The sequence below is a fragment of the Haliaeetus leucocephalus genome, unplaced genomic scaffold, assembly GCF_000737465.1.
Source record: "Haliaeetus leucocephalus isolate CR32 unplaced genomic scaffold, Haliaeetus_leucocephalus-4.0 Scaffold819, whole genome shotgun sequence".
NCBI classification, from domain to species: Eukaryota; Metazoa; Chordata; class Aves; order Accipitriformes; family Accipitridae; genus Haliaeetus; species Haliaeetus leucocephalus.
In genome coordinates this window covers 309848-325646 of record NW_010973255.1, presented here as the reverse complement: position 1 = coordinate 325646, position 15799 = coordinate 309848, and the positions used below count along the sequence as shown (strand labels likewise).

At 38.8% G+C, this 15799-nt stretch overlaps 1 protein-coding gene across 1 annotated transcript in view; it reads left to right on the top strand.

Annotated features, from left to right (window-relative positions):
* Positions 1-15799, top strand: part of TULP4 (tubby like protein 4) — a 123657-nt gene that overhangs the window by 60509 nt on the left and 47349 nt on the right. The window contains exons 2-3 of the mRNA XM_010581928.1: positions 10844-10972; positions 11289-11450. Of these exons, the coding sequence (XP_010580230.1) occupies positions 10844-10972; positions 11289-11450 (291 nt within the window). The remainder of the gene's footprint in view (positions 1-10843; positions 10973-11288; positions 11451-15799) is intronic.

The window sequence follows — 15799 nt, the reverse complement described above, 5'->3', positions numbered from 1 at the left end:
GGTCACGCAAAGACAGTCCAAGCAACCCAATAAAAATTACACAACTGCTTTCTTTTCTCAGTTTCTGTGACTAATTTACGGTCACTGATATTCCTCAGATGGCCAGAAATTGTGTGTAACTCACGCAGAGGTCTTATGGTTGGACTTGATGATCAGAAATATGATAGTTGAGTATTTCTCTGGGAATTTGGGATAGTAAAGTAGTCCCACTGCAGCAGTGAAATGCCCAGCTATACCATTTGTCTCCAGTCTACCTTATAACTCATCTTAATTAAATTAGTGCACAGCTATTATCACCTGGGAAATGTTAATAGATTTGAAGTGCTGATCTGTGCTCTTACTGAAGTTTGGATTACTTTTACTTCCTTGTGTTTGAAAAAAAAATAATTAAGGTTGAAGTACTGTACCTGTACCTGTCAGAGAAATAATCAGTCTTGGACAGCACTTTTTGACACTTGCCTCTAAATTTTAAGGTCTTTTCTGTTTACATCACTGACAAAAGTCGAGTTTTTACTGCAGTTCTTAAAGGATTAAGTTCATCTCTGTGGAGAGGCCTTGTACAAAGCTTGTGCTGCAGTCAGGTCCCATATAAGACTTGTTTGGAGGACTGTTCAGGGATTTCACCTAAGGAGGTGCAAGCTAAGTTATAGTCTACCCTGTGAAATCATCAAGAGAGTCATTGGCCGGTTTCTGATTAAAAATCTTTACCACAAATGCTAATGATGATGTTCAGAAACCTGGAATTATGTTACCTAATTGCCATGCTGTATGAGTTTGAATATCTCATAAGCGAAAAATTATCTTTTACCTTAGTACATTTGATATAGACAGACTTACTATATTTGATACGGGCAGATCCTCAGTATGTGGTCATGAGACACCATTATTTTTCTGACACTTCTCAGAATACTCTCCAGAAGGTGAAGAACTTGTCTTGCCTCCTTTCTCTGTGTTAACTAGCACAGTTTTATTAAAAAAAAAAAATACATTTTTATGAGTTTCCTTTAAAGTTTCCTAGTAGTGCAAGTGGGGTTTTTTTCTTGAATAATGTTCTCATGCACACATATATACATGTAAAGTTATAAAATTATATTTCATTATTCTGTAACCACTTGCTCAGGAATTTTTAAGCACCAAACTGGGAAGATCGAGTATATGGGAGAATGCCTCTGTCATAGTCACTTCGCTGACTTTTTCCAGCAATTCATTAACCTGGGGGCATTCCCAAACAAGATAGCATTTACAAGGTAGAAAGATACTACAGGAATTCCTAAGTAGCTGCTGTTGAGAAAGCAGAGCAGAGCTAGTTCATTTTGAGTAGGAATGGTTTTCAATAATGTTTATTGTTATCCTGTCTCCTCTGGCTTTTTTTTTTTTTTTAATTATTTGGATATAATACATGGTTCCAGACAGTGTTTTGTCCTTGATTGCATGGTTTTTAAAAAGAAGAGACAGAATAAAAGCCATAGGCTCTGCTACAGGGTGTCTGTGTCTCTGCATCCAATATTTTTCTGTATTTTTAGCCAGGAAAAAAAGACAGAAAGACTTTTAAATCTGTCTTATGTGGGGTGTTTTGGTTGGTTTCTTCCCCCCTCTCCTTGGAACTTCTAACAAAGATGTGCATGATCTCTGAATTCCTATATGGTCCTGATGCATAGGTAGATGTCAGCGAGTGTTATACTTGTTTTTAAAGCTTGAGGTTCATTAACACTGAGCTTCTTTTACACAGCCCAAAAGTGATTGTAAATGTGGAGGTTGTAAAATGGTCCTGATTTATACCATCTGTAATGTAATTTTGTCAGACCTTAGTGAGATGAGCATTAGGCTCATGTACTTTTAATTTAATGTAGGCTAAATACCAAAGAATTTTAACTCTGGTGCTTTTTATCTTGTGGGAAAATATTGGACTGTAGATGCTTGAACCCAAGGAACTGCCAGCTCTGCACAGTTATTGTATGTGTCTTATTTTTAACAGCAATGGACCTTTCCTAATGGTGCTCATCAGTGATTTGCTACAGAGAAGGGGAACTATTTTGCTCTGGGTATTTTGATCTTAAGGCAAAACGGTTGTTCATCTTTAGCTAGAATAGTCATCTCTCCTTTCTTTATTATGGTGTTTTTATCTATATGGAAACTAGAACAAAGCAAAATCTTTCTTCTTATAAAGGAAGGCGATGAAAGTGCTATTTTATCCTTTGCTCATCCTTATCAACATTCAGTTTTGTTTTATTTTTAGTGAACTGGGGCTTGCCTCTGCAGTTCTAGGGAGTATGTATGGGCAATTAAACAGAAGTATCTTGCAGGAATGCTAAAGGACAGGAAGACCGTTGATAGGAGACAATGATAGTAATGTACATGCTATAAAAGAGTTTCCCTCACTGGAAATGAGCATGGCATAACTCTTAAAAAGGATTTTTCTGTGGAAACAGTTGTCTTTTCTGTGAAAGAGCTTTTAGGACTTGAGCATTCTTCTGAAGGTAAGGGAGTCAGAAGCAGAGCATACACCTTATCACTGTCACTCCATTGTCTGTGAGATGGGAGATGAGCGGACCTATACCCATTTCCCTTCCACAAACATCATGTGCGGATATCTCGTGCCTATGGGTGATTGACTTCAGGCCTTCACTCTTTTCATGCCTTAATTCTTTCCCTTCAGATTATACCCAACTATTTTCCTTAATAGCCCTTGAAGGAATAGTTAAGAAACTTATTCAAATGAGACCTGGTAGCCAGATACCAACATCTTGTCATCCACATTAGGTTCGTATCGCTTGTCATTTCTGTTTCTCACATGCAACTTCCAGTTCTGACAAGTGACCCATCAAAAGATCCTCAGCTGCCCAAACACATTTATTGGGTATACCTTGGATACAGCTAATTTCTGTTGTGTTTTTTTAAATGTCTGCTACAACTGTAGTTCTTTGAAGACACGATTAAATGTGGTGATTCCAAAGTGAAAAGAGTAATTCCTTTGGAACTGGCCCTATGAACCACTTCATTCATAGGAGCATAACGCTTCTTGTTTGGTACCTGTGAGGGGTACTGGGGATGCTTTCCTCTAAGGTAGGTGATCAGATGGCATATTTTGTGTTCAGTGAAAATACAAAATGGTTACGTGGCAAATCCTTGGGATCAATAGACTTTGGGGGTGTATTTCTTAAAGTGAAGTATATGACTTAAGGAACGTAAGAGATTTGTAAAGCTTTAGAGCCTTTCTGAGTCTTCGTCTTGGCAGTTTACTATCAAGGCTCCTAAATGTATTCAGTGAGATGTTGACAGTCTAGGTATTTTTAAGACGACATCTTATTCACACTAAGTACATTCCCTCCTCAAAGTAGCTATCAAAACAAGTATTTCTTGCAGTTGCCTATTTGCCAAAATCATCCCGTAGAGCTTTTAAAGGTCAGACTGCCTTCCATTGGGGATTGGATGCCAACCGTATGATACCTTTCAAAAATAGGTAGATGTGGTGGGTTGGATGCCAACCCCAAGATGCCTTTTAAAAATAGGCATGTGTGGCATTTGTCTGCAAAGCAAATAGACAAAACTTGCTGGGGAGCATCAACAGTCTTCCCAGGGGGTGAGCAGCCACACTATTACTTGCAGAGGGTACCAGCCGCTCACACGGAGAGCGAGTGAGTGCTGGGTGAATGATTACCTCCCCTGTGCCTACTCCAAAGGATATTGCTGGTAAACTGCACTGCTCCTACCTGGCCTTGTCTCTTTCTGCAACTAGGCAGATGACCCGAGTCTTTGTCAGCCCGGTGCGTGCTCTGAGCATTATGAAAACAAACACCAAGGAGAAAGGGGAAAAAAATTAGAGCAAGCATATTGAAGAAAATGGCACAGACCTTCTAATGTATGTATCACTACATTGTACTTGCCTTTAGACCCTTACCTGAGGTGTTTGAGTTAGGGTTGTAGTTGCTTTGGAGTAGGTTTTCATGAGAAGACCAGAGAGAAGTCTGTGGTCAGAAGGAGGTACAGAGTTGGACCTGCACCTTTCAGGTCTGTTAAGGTCAGCACCTCATTGCTGGTCCAGCCTTACCTCTGATTTCAGTTAGCGCAAGCTTAGGTCCCCCACTGACGCAGACATCGCGCTTAGCTTATTGATAATGTTATACCATGAAATCAGATTTCCAGTTTAAAAAAAAAAAAAGGCTATTCAAATTTGATCCTTGCATGGATTTTTTTCTATTTTTAAACCCCTGTAGTTACGAGCTTTTGTATCATCTCTCACAAGGATGTTGTTACATTTGTTTAAATAGTATATATAGAAACTGAAGTTCCTTTTCAAAGAGCAGAAGAAGCAAGATGACAGGTGCTGGCAGAGTAATACACTTTTTTCAAGGAAAAAGTGGGATCCTGGGATAAAGCAGCAGACCTCTAATGGATGAGTGGCAGTGGAAAGCACTGCCTGCGGCAGCTGCCGGCCCCCCCAGGGGCTGCGAGCAGCTGCCGGGCCACCGGCGCACATCACCAGTGACGGCAGCTTCTCCCGCAGCAGGGGTAAGGGGTGTTAAAGGACATCCATCCCTGAGGTATCTGGAGGCTACTCCAGTCCTTTCAGGAAAAGAGTTCATTTTCTTATTATTTAGACTAAAGAAACACGAAGAATTTGGGTGGTGTTTTCTGTCTCCAAGATCTCATTCACCATCCGTTTACCCGCTATGTAACATGCCACCCCTATTGTGAGATGGCAGTTTTTCTCGCTAACTATTATAAAATTGCTGTTCTTTAGCTGCAGCACCATGTTTGTTACTAATAGTAGCGGTTTCTTCTTAATAATTCCTTGATGGGTATCGTGCCTTGGAAACTGGCAGCTCCATATGCAAATGAAGCACTTCCACCCGGGTGTAATGTCACTAGAAACAAAAAGTCAAAGCTTTGCGGGTGTGGGAGAGACAGGGAGTGTACCATTAGAGCATGCAGTATAAGACAAGTAGGATAGGAAGATGGGTGTGCCACCCTGGGAGAGGCAAACTAGCTGCCTACCATGTCTGCTGATTTTTTGTCTAGTGTTATTAGTAGGAAAAATACTTACGTGATGCTCTTTGTCTGCGTAATTGAATTAGTTTGAATGGAGAGAGTTATCCTGACATTATTGTCATGGCAAGAAATGAAGGTCATAAGTGAAGATGAAGGTAAGAACAATTGCAAACAATCTGTTTGCAGCATGAGAAATTAGGAGAGAGAAGCTTGAATAGCCTTTATTTTAAAAATACTAGTATTAAAAAAATAGTTAAATTTTATGTTTCATTGAACTGAAGATATGCAGAACCATTTAGAACCAAGCATTGGTTATAGGTATAGTGAGAAGCAGCAGTTTGTTAACTGCAACCCTACTGCTTATTCTGGGCACCTGTTGTCACTTTCAAATTACGTTTTAGTTACAAAAATCACTTTAGTTAACTAACTTCAAGTCCACAAATATACAAAGTTGGCACAGTCAAGGATTTAATAGGGATGTGTGTTCATGCACACACCCATGTTATATGTATGTAATGTGTATACACGTTATATGTGTATATCCATATCTCTATATATTATGTAGAGAGAGACACTGAACTGTATTAGGTAGTAAAGGTGGTTATTGGTTTCTCTGGTCCCTTTACTTTTACGTTTCATTCCTGTTCCCCACTGTACACTCATCTTTTTTCTTTGATAGATATACTTACACATCTCTTCATCTTTGTTCCCGTTAATAAAACATGTGTGCCAGTGTGTTGCACGTACTGTATGCATGTATTTCTCTAGACTTGTAACTGTGAGTGAAGGTCTATCTACTTATTAGAGGATTGCATAATAGGATTGCTCAATACAACAAATAGGTGATGCTCAGTAATCCTAGGCAGATTGTCCAGTCTCCTTTTCCAATGCTTTGTTTCAACCCTTACATGTTCCTTTAAAAACTTAAGTGCTTTCCTAAAAGCACAGGACTGGAAGAAGCCTTCGCATAGACTGAGTCCTGTACTCTGCTACTGTAGGCAAAAGCCTAATCTCCTTTATTGGTTTTTCTATACCTATCCTAGCAACAGTTAGGTCTTTTGCCATCACTGCTTGGAAGGTGGATTCATATCAGCACTTTCAATAACGCTAGAAATGTAGTATGATTTCTTAGGGCAAAGAAAAGGCCAGCAATTCCCTAGAATGTTTAGTATTGTATGTGCTCAATGGAGTTATAATGCATCGCGTCCTGTGCACCCTGCAATGATGCCTGGTTCACTTGGAGTTTCAGAAATGGTCATGCCAGATAAAGGAATGTGGCTCTCCAGGCATAGCAAATTGTGCTGTAATCAAATATTTGCCATCAAGTATTGTCTACTTTCTATTGCTCTGATAGTCCATCTGCAAGCACATCTCCATAGCGTATGTGAAGATGAATGCTGGAGAAGACCTCTATATATAGAGCATATGCCTGCTCCTCAGTAAAATGGATGGAGGATCAGACATTTAAAAAAATGACTCACTGTGACTCACTACAGTGTATCAGTAATAAAATCTATCTAAATTTGGTAAGGAACTCTAGGAACTAATTCCCCTAGTTATTTACCCATTTATTTTTTCTAGATGTTTGTCCCTTGCCTCTATTGTAATTATGTACTGTATGTTTTAGGGACTACAGAGATAAGATTTCAGTAATGACTGTTGTATGGTATTCTAGATGAAGGACTTCTGCTCTTGGAATTTTGATTGGTATCATATTTTCAGTCATCTCCTTCAAAAACTGTAATGAAATTAGGAATAACAGAAGCTCTTAGAATGCTTTGGATTTTAGTGGTCTTGTGTGAGAAAATGTGAAAAAATTAATAAAAGTGTCAATAGCACGTACTGAATTTAAATCACCAAACCTGGCTTCAGTTGGGGAGAGGTCACATTTACTATAAATCACATATTTGCTTCTCCAAAAATTGCAGTTACTCAAAATTTCTTGTCTAAGACATTAATAAATAACAACATTGCTAGCCGCATGATGGTCTTTCTGTGGCAGTGTCTTTCTAAGAACTTTGATGATCTTCCGGGCCAGAGACTGACTGGCCTTTGTTTTGTTATTTGCAGTAGTGAACCAAAAACATTAGAGTGAATGAAAATGGAAATTTTAAAGCGTAATTAAGTGATCTTAAAAAAAAAATAAATATTGGCTGTTGTTTTTTCAGTTAGAATAATACAGATGTTTCCTTTGGCACCAGACAAGGCCTTTTCCAAATAGAGCATCTGTGAAGATAAGAAGTCAAGGGAAGTAACTGAGGTTCATAAACTATAATTTATGTTTGCACAACATTTTTAATTGAGAAATGTCATCCATTATTTCATCTTTTATTAGTCCGTAGTACTGGAAGTGAATGCACAGATTTATCTCCCAGGTGCAAGTTAACAAAATTTTCTCTTTTAATTTTATACCTAAACAAGTTTTTTAAGATTGAAGATAACAAATCCTCACATATCCTTAATTTGTGATGAAAATAATTTTTAAGGGTTTTATTTTTTGCTGGTTCTGCTCTATTTGCAGCATTATAGTATGCAGTCAGTTCTTGGGGAGAGTTTCTAGCACCTTTAGGATTAATTAAATTTAATTCCTGAAAATCCTGACAACCCTGGTTCAAAAGCTCATTGAACTTCATGGACAGCGTCCTGTTTGGGGGCGATATAATGGCCTTTACATTGTACTTAATGTATTAGGCCAGGAGTTCCTTGAGGTTTTATTCATGGGAGATCATTCCATGTAAGAGATAGCAGTTTAGAATCTGATTAATATCTGTGATACAAATTTTTTCTAGAGTAGAACAAACGCATTTGCCATTTTTATAGTGTTTAAAAAACCACAAACAAACAACAAACCAACCAAACAATTGGGCAATATACAAAGGCTGTGTGGAACACAAATAGTCCACAGATAACTTTCTTTGGCATACCAACATTTTCATTCTTTCAGTACAAGATAAAACAGTTTAGTCCTTCAGTACCTGTGTGAAGATGCTAAGTAGGAAGCGGAGAACCATAAAGGCAGAAGTAAAAATGGGTCCCCTGTGAGTCGAAGCTGTTAGTGAAAGTAATGATATCTTTGCGTTTATGGGTTAGCAATAAAATTCCTCTTTGCAGAGTGGTAATTCAAGCTTACGTGTTATTTAAGTGTACTATCAATGGGGCATGTTTTCATATGCTTTACATTTTAGCCAACATAAAAGCCAAAAGCAATTTTAATTCTTAGGGTAATACTTCTTCCTTTCTTTATCTCTGCTTCAGTATGTTATGAAAAATGAAATAAAATTAAAATGGTAATATTCAAAGCAGCTGTGGACTCAGCACCTCTAGTTGGATGTTAAATATAAATGGTGGAAGCATCTTTAAAATGACCTCATAAATGATAACATTTACTCTGTGTTTAAAGAAGCTGAATTTTCAAATCACAAATTTGCTTCCTTATAAGCATGTTATCAGAAGACATATAAAATCATTGTCTCGCTTTCATTTGTGACTATAAAGCAGGAAGTTTATTTTGGAATTTACTAATTTGTATCTAATTGGGATGGAGGGAGGGATGCTCTGGTTAATCTTGTTTGCATTCAAAGGTACCTTTGGATTTTTTATCAAATCCAAACAAAAGACAGTTTGTACAGAATTTGAATCAAAAGGTATCTTCAAGTTTTAACAAGATTCCTATTTAAAATAGAAAAGAGAAAAACCACAGCAAGGTAACTATTGTCACTTTGCCCATAATTCGTATCATTAAGTCAGCCAGGTTGTCTAATCTATAAAATCATATGCTCGCCTCAAATCTTTGCCAGGCAGAACAGGACAATTTTAAGACAGATAGTAGCACCTTTGATGGTGTTAGTTAAAAAACATGTTATTTGAACTATTAGTTTTATCTTTTGTTCCTAAATTTTCTCTAGCAATTTATTCTGTATGATCTGTGAAATGTCCAACATGGGCACTGTCTAAGCATTAAAGGTCTGATTTTCAGTGGTGATAAGTACTTTTCACTCTATTAAAGGTTGGGATGGAGATTTTTCAGTGTTATCCTTGTGTTACTTAGAGGGTTTTCTTCACTTCTTCTGTAATACTGTTAGACATTACTGGCAAGTACAGTTACAACATTGCATTTTGCCTCAGGGTGGATGAAATGATTGTTTTGTGCATGGGAGTTACACCAAATAGAAAACAAAATTTTGACAAACCTGTGCTATTCCTGCTTAGACGGAAGGGACAGAGTCAAACTTCTACCAAAGTACAGCTGCTTGTATTAATATGTTGGGATATTTTATTTACTGCTCTTAAAAAAAAAAAAAACCAGCAGTGTGTGATATAATCCATCTAGTGATATGATACAATCCACCCCACTGGAGACAGGACTTGTGACTTGGAGTGCAGCTGCAAGGTCATAATCAAGCAGAAGCAAGTGTATTTCTGCAGAATTTCAATGGGATTCTTCTTAGCTGCTTAACAACAGAGAGGTGGTTTGTCACACTCATTTCTCCCCATAATCTTCATGTATGCACAAAGAAACAGTTTTCTTTTTAATCATTCAAGGATTGATGCTCCAGGCTGGCAAGCGCCACTGATGTACACGTTCTGAAGTTCTGACCCTTGACACTCTGTGAATAAATGTAGCACTCACTAAATAAGTGTAAGATCATCTTTTTTCAGCTGTCAAGTTTAGGTTTCGGGTATGCGTATTTACATCCTAATTCTGAAAATGAGTGCTGATTTTGTTGTGAAGTATGGTGGGTCTGTCTGCTCAGAGCTTGTAGGAGTGGGATCTTCAGGAGAATCAGTCCATCTCTGTAAACAGCAAAATATATTTTGGGAGAGTCTTCTCTTGCTCTCTCTCTTTTAAATGATTAATTATCTATTTAGATTTATGAGGAAGCATCATTAAAGCTGGATGTCCATTTAGTTAAAATAACACCCTACTGATTGACTATTTAATATATGTTTTCTTTGTATATGCCGTGTCTGTAAAGTAACTGGGGGGGAAATCTCCTTGTGTATGAATGTAAGTGTCCTATATATATCTGCATGTTTTTGAAATAAAACTAATTTGGAAAAAAGTTTTTAAGAAAAAGTCACTAACAGAAGGTACATGGTTATACAGCTAATTTCTGCTTCAAGCACTAGGATGACATGTCTTTTTCAGTTCTATACTGAGGTCTCAAGGGATACTGTATTTGTTAAATTTGATATTAATTAGAAATGAGAGAGCAGTTTGGTAGGTTTAGACTTGATTAGATTCTCCAGAAAAGCCCAGATAGCTCTAATGCGGAAAGAAGAGCCTGTAACTGCTTCGTATTCCTTCTGCACTCATTAGCAAGGCAACTTTCCTATGAAATTTCAAATTTTTAATAATTTGGGACTCTAACTTTTTTTTTCATGTCACGATTGATATGAGTATTCAAATTCAACCTGATAGCAGTGCATGCAACTTCATTTGAAGTCAGCAAGAGGTGATGATTTGACATAGAGTCTGACAGTCTCTGAGATTACAGTGGGGGAAATCATTGGAAGGAGTGTTGGATGGTCTGTACGGGGCCTCCTGTTTGCTGCTTCTGTAATGAAGTCCGGCGTTCCAGTGTACAGTATGATTTTATTGAAAGCATGCAATGCCTTCCAAAAAGGCCTGACGGTGAGAGATTGTGCATTTCCTGACAGCCATGACAAAACGATTCCAGCTGTTCTTGAGAGGCGCCTAATGCTGTGCTGAAAATTGCTGTTTTGTACATCTTCTTTAGGATTTAAATGTGATGATGTTTATTTTGCAGTATCGTTTAACTGGTTATTGTTAAATACTTGTTAGCGCAACACACTGTTTTGGTAATGCTGGTTTTGTTTGTAATCTTTTAAGGTTGTGCTGGTGAGATGGAACGAACCATTCCAGAAATTAGCAACCTGCGATGCAGATGGAGGAATATTTGTTTGGATACAATACGAAGGCAGATGGTCTGTGGAGCTTGTGAATGATCGTGGGGCACAGGTTGGTATGCATGTTTTCTCTGCAGTCGAGAGTGATCAAGTCCTGAGAAGCAAAATGAAGAGGACAATGAATGGTGCTTTATACCTTTCAAAAAGCACAGGAGAAAATGAAACATTTCTTTATTGAAAGGAATATGCAAGAATTGTCACAAAGACACTTTGCAAGGACAGTTGCTTTAGCCGATAGCTGTGACATCAGAGCTACAACTGGGCTAATAGGTGCCCCGTCTAGTTCTGTGCAGTGCTACCTTTTATTAAAACAACAAAAAAATCCTTCGTGGCCCATATATCTATTTTCTTGTCTTTGATATGTTAAGGTAAGCGACTTTACATGGAGCCATGATGGGACTCAAGCACTTATCTCCTATAGAGATGGATTTGTGCTGGTCGGTTCAGTCAGCGGACAAAGACACTGGTCTTCAGAAATAAACTTGGAGAGTCAGATCACCTGTGGCATATGGACTCCAGATGACCAACAGGTAACGGGGCTTTTAGAGGTATTAATTGTGTTGCATCGATATGCTATAGAATACAACTCTTAAAAAGTTGTTAAGTAAAACGGTCTCTTTGTGAGAACAGTTTCCGTCAAAACTGGTGCTCCCACAGATAACGAAAATTTAATTCATCCTATTGTTCTCATTAGGCAAATACAATAATGTACCAAGTTACCTATCATCACTTTTCACCTCGATTCACATGCAGTCTTATTCAAAGTTAGCTGTTTGAGACGAGAGTCTGTAATCATACCCCTAATTTGTTGATACAGCTATCTTGAAAATGCATTGGAGCAGAGGTACAGCCTGGACTAGTAAACATCTGACTGGTCATTTTTGTGCACAGCTGTCCAGTCTGCACTTGCAGCAAAAGCAGTTCCAGTGACAGTTATGGTTATGTTTGCCTTCGCTTGAGCAAATGCATCCAATTGATTGAGTGTCAGAGAGACACCTCAGCCTTATGCAAACAACATAATTTAAAAGAAGGCCATTTTTCCAACCGTTGAGTCAAAACTTGCTGAGCTTTGAAAAAAACAGTTGAATAATTCTTCTTTATTGTTTTTCTAAAGAAGCATATGATATTGGTCACATCACCATTCATAGCGGGGCTTGAGCTCACCCATTGGTTTCATGTGCAGAATTTACAATGGCCCTTTGCCATTCACTGTTGAGCTTACTGGAACAGTCTTTCCTTCCCCATGCTTGCTGTCGTTATGGTTAATGTGTGTATAATATAGTACTGAAAGAAATGATGGGGGTAGAATAGTGCAAAGAGAAACTGTGTTATGATCACAACTGGATTATCTTCCTTCATTTTACACCGCTATAAAAAGGTGCTGGTTCAAGACTCAAGGTACCACTGACTTTAATTTAGAATACTATAAATCCATTCAAGGTAGAGTTATTTTGGGAGTTGCTAATGGAATATAATAGCACTAATAATATGCATTTCTACAGCAGCATCTAATAATTTCAGAGCACTCTGCAAAGAATAATGAATTAATATTGCAACACTGCTCTTTAAAGCCAGGGAGTCTAACTTCCCTCTTTATGAATCTGGCAAAATGTAAATCTTGAAAATAAATAATTTACTCGAGATCAAGAGGAAAAGACAAGCAGCAGAAATAGGATGGGAAACTAAGATGTAATAGCTCTCAATCCTATGTTTTAAACATGAGGCTACCCCATTTGTGTGATACTCAGTTGTTGCTGCTGCATTTGGAAATATCTTCACTTGAGTGTTTAATTTGGGGTGACTGACTGCCTCCAATTCAGTTTAGCCAATATGTTTGTACTTTCTGATCTGGATGCTCCATAAGCGGTTATTCTGGGAAACAAACACTTGTTCAGTGTCCAGATAAGCACATTCGAACATAATGGCCAATTCCAGCTGTGTGAAAATCACTTGCTTGAGTTACAGGCTCTGCTGCTGACAAACTCACTGAAATAGAGACCAAAACCAGCCACGAGCTTGATGCTGCTCTGCACAGTTCTCCTAACTGTGGGGCTTTTGCATGTTAAGTGATGATGGATCTTTGTACTGTTCTCTGGAGTTCGTGGAAAGAAGCGATCTTCTAAAATGTATTTAGATGTATTTGCCTCTGGAGGCAAAAGGAAATATGATTCACTGAGGTACTAGGCGAGAGACTGTGCTCAGTTCAAACTAAAAATAGCAAATTGGGGGCGAAGGACATTGCATATATTACAGACAAAAAAGCACATATGGAAATGGATACCCTTACTAGCTTATCCCCTTATCTCATTTCTCTCCTGATTTGTATCTGTGCAAATGAGAACAGAATATTATTCTAATCTATTCAGCATCTTCCCTATTGACTAATGTAATCTACTTGTCAGTACAGTGAATGAAAGATAAATGCCAACATGTAAATTTATATTTTCATACTATTCTTTTTGTCACCCCTCTGGCACCCTGAAGATTGCTAGTGAAAGTATTCCTGGAAAACGTTACACTCTATGGTCCCATGACCTTTAACACAATTAACTTGGAAAGTTAAATTTCTAAGGGGAATGTATTGTTCAGTATCAGTTTTCTATTGTCCTGATAAAAATTTGCTCAATATAGCCTGTCTGTTTGCCTTACTCTTCAGTTCTCTTAACTTTCACCCTCAGCCTTCTGCTGCATACATCCTCCTCTTTTCTTCAAGTCTCATTTTCCATCTTTTCTCCTGTCTGTCTATTCAACACCAGTAGGCTCTCACCTCTGGCACTCCTCACCACGGCTCTGTAGCAGCTCTGCAAGAGGAGGGTAATTTCCCACCACCGTCTTTCTGTTGGGAGCAAGAAATGGTTGGAGCTACAGTATTGCCAACCATCTTCTTGTCTGACAGAGCGTGTGGCCTCTGAGTTTGTGTCCTTGCTGTGCGTTGAGACAGGCTTGTAAGTAAAGCACCTGAGGTAGTGGCTGATGCCACCTGTGGTTGAAACTCCATAGTTATCGCTTCCCAAATCCTTTGGGGAGCCTACAGATGGGATGAGAGCTAGAGATGGCCAGGGTGGGGTACAGTCCCGCTGAAATTGAGCATATAGTTGTGTCTTAACTGATTTGGTGCATACTTTGCCCTGATGAAGTTATTGGCTGATGTTATTAATACTAGATGCAACTGTTCTGCATTTTCTTTTAGGAAGAGAGCGGTGTCATTCTTCCTATGGTGGCTGTTTTTCAGGTTTTCTTGAGCTCTCCTTGTCTGTTGGGGACAAACTTACTGAGAGTCGAAGGACAGTTGATAGAATCTGGTTGACTGCAATGCTTTCTTTCTCAGCATCGTATGTCGTCAGATGATCTTCTTGTGAAGGTCATCAGCAGATTTTTACTGGGATTGGCACCCAGGTCTTGAGTCTAGACTTTGAGCTGTGGGCTTCTTCAGCTAATTCAATACATAGGCCTTCTGACTGTGATTCTGCATGTTTATTGTAGAGGACTAGGAGTTAATTTTCTCACTTCATTGTGCGTCTGTGGTCCTGCTCATTTAGGTGTTTGCTACTTATGTGCACTATAACCAGAGCACCCATCTGGCCAAGGCAGAGAGCCCTGTTATGCCAATGGCCTCTTGAGGATAATAAGCAAATACACACAATAGGAAGACTTCACAGGACTGGGTCCTCTGTATCTCAAGCAGAGTGCCACACTTGGGTTAAACTCAGATGGGTGGGATCGCTCAGGAGTGTGACCTTCCTTTCACTGTTTTGAAATGTTTTTTTTCAGGGCTACAAAAGGCTGTAGTAGAGCCTACTTCCTCAGGGTCGTGTGGAGTATTTTTCTGGTGTAAAAGCTCACCTAGGATCATGTAAGGATGAAAAGTATATTTGAAATGAAAGTAAATTTGAAGTATCAGAGAATGCTGTACCCTGTCTTGAGACAGTTCCGTGGTGTTGTACCACGCTTGTTTGCAAAGAGGGAGTGTACATACTGAGTAGATTGAATGACTTCCCAAGTGAGAAAAACTTGAGTTTTGTCTAGCCAAAGGGTTTATTTATAATTATAGAAGCAATGTCAATAAGTAATTAAGGATTTTTCCTAAGTCCACAAGTCATATAAAATATCTTTCCAGTGCTTCATCCCCCCTCCTGTGTGCTTGCTCCCCCCCTACTTGCTCAGTGACATTTTTCTGTCAACAACTGCTGCCCTTGGGCCATCCTCTCCCTCTCCCAGATTTTACCTATTAAAGAGGCTTATCTCTGTTCACGATGGAGAAAGGCACAGTGTCAGAGAGCTGGGTGAGAACTGTAGAGGGGTCTGATTATCCTCTTGTTTACAGCAATGTAGTGTAACGCCCTGGACTTCACTGAGGTTGTTTCTGTTGCTGTTTCTGTGTGTGAGAAGGAAATCAGAAGGAAATCGCTCTCCAACAGAGGGAAGCCTTGATGAAAATGAATGAATATATTAATTCCTGGATATCCCAGGAGGTGCTATTAATCTATATTTGTTCCCTGCATCTCAGCTAGTGTAAATTATTAGACTTTTCTGACAGCTGTAAGAGCCCATTTCTATTTTTCCACCCCTTCTTCCCTGTTGTAAGCTTTTATTTGTTGAAATTCAGGGACTGGCCAGGATTCTCTTTGGCCAGGACATGACAGACTACAGGTACGTGTGAACTGTGCCAGCGTGCTTCCTTCTGTCTGCTTTGAAAATAGGTATATGAGCAGTTAGCTAATTTGATTTGCATCCCGCCGGGTACAGCATTAACTATTTTATGTGGTCCCCTCGCAACGCAACATGCATTAGTACTGAGAATGTGTAAATACAGGCCCCAAGTTTCAGCCTGTTCTGTGTCTAATCATACAAAATTCTGCTCTCAGTGGAAGAGAAAAGC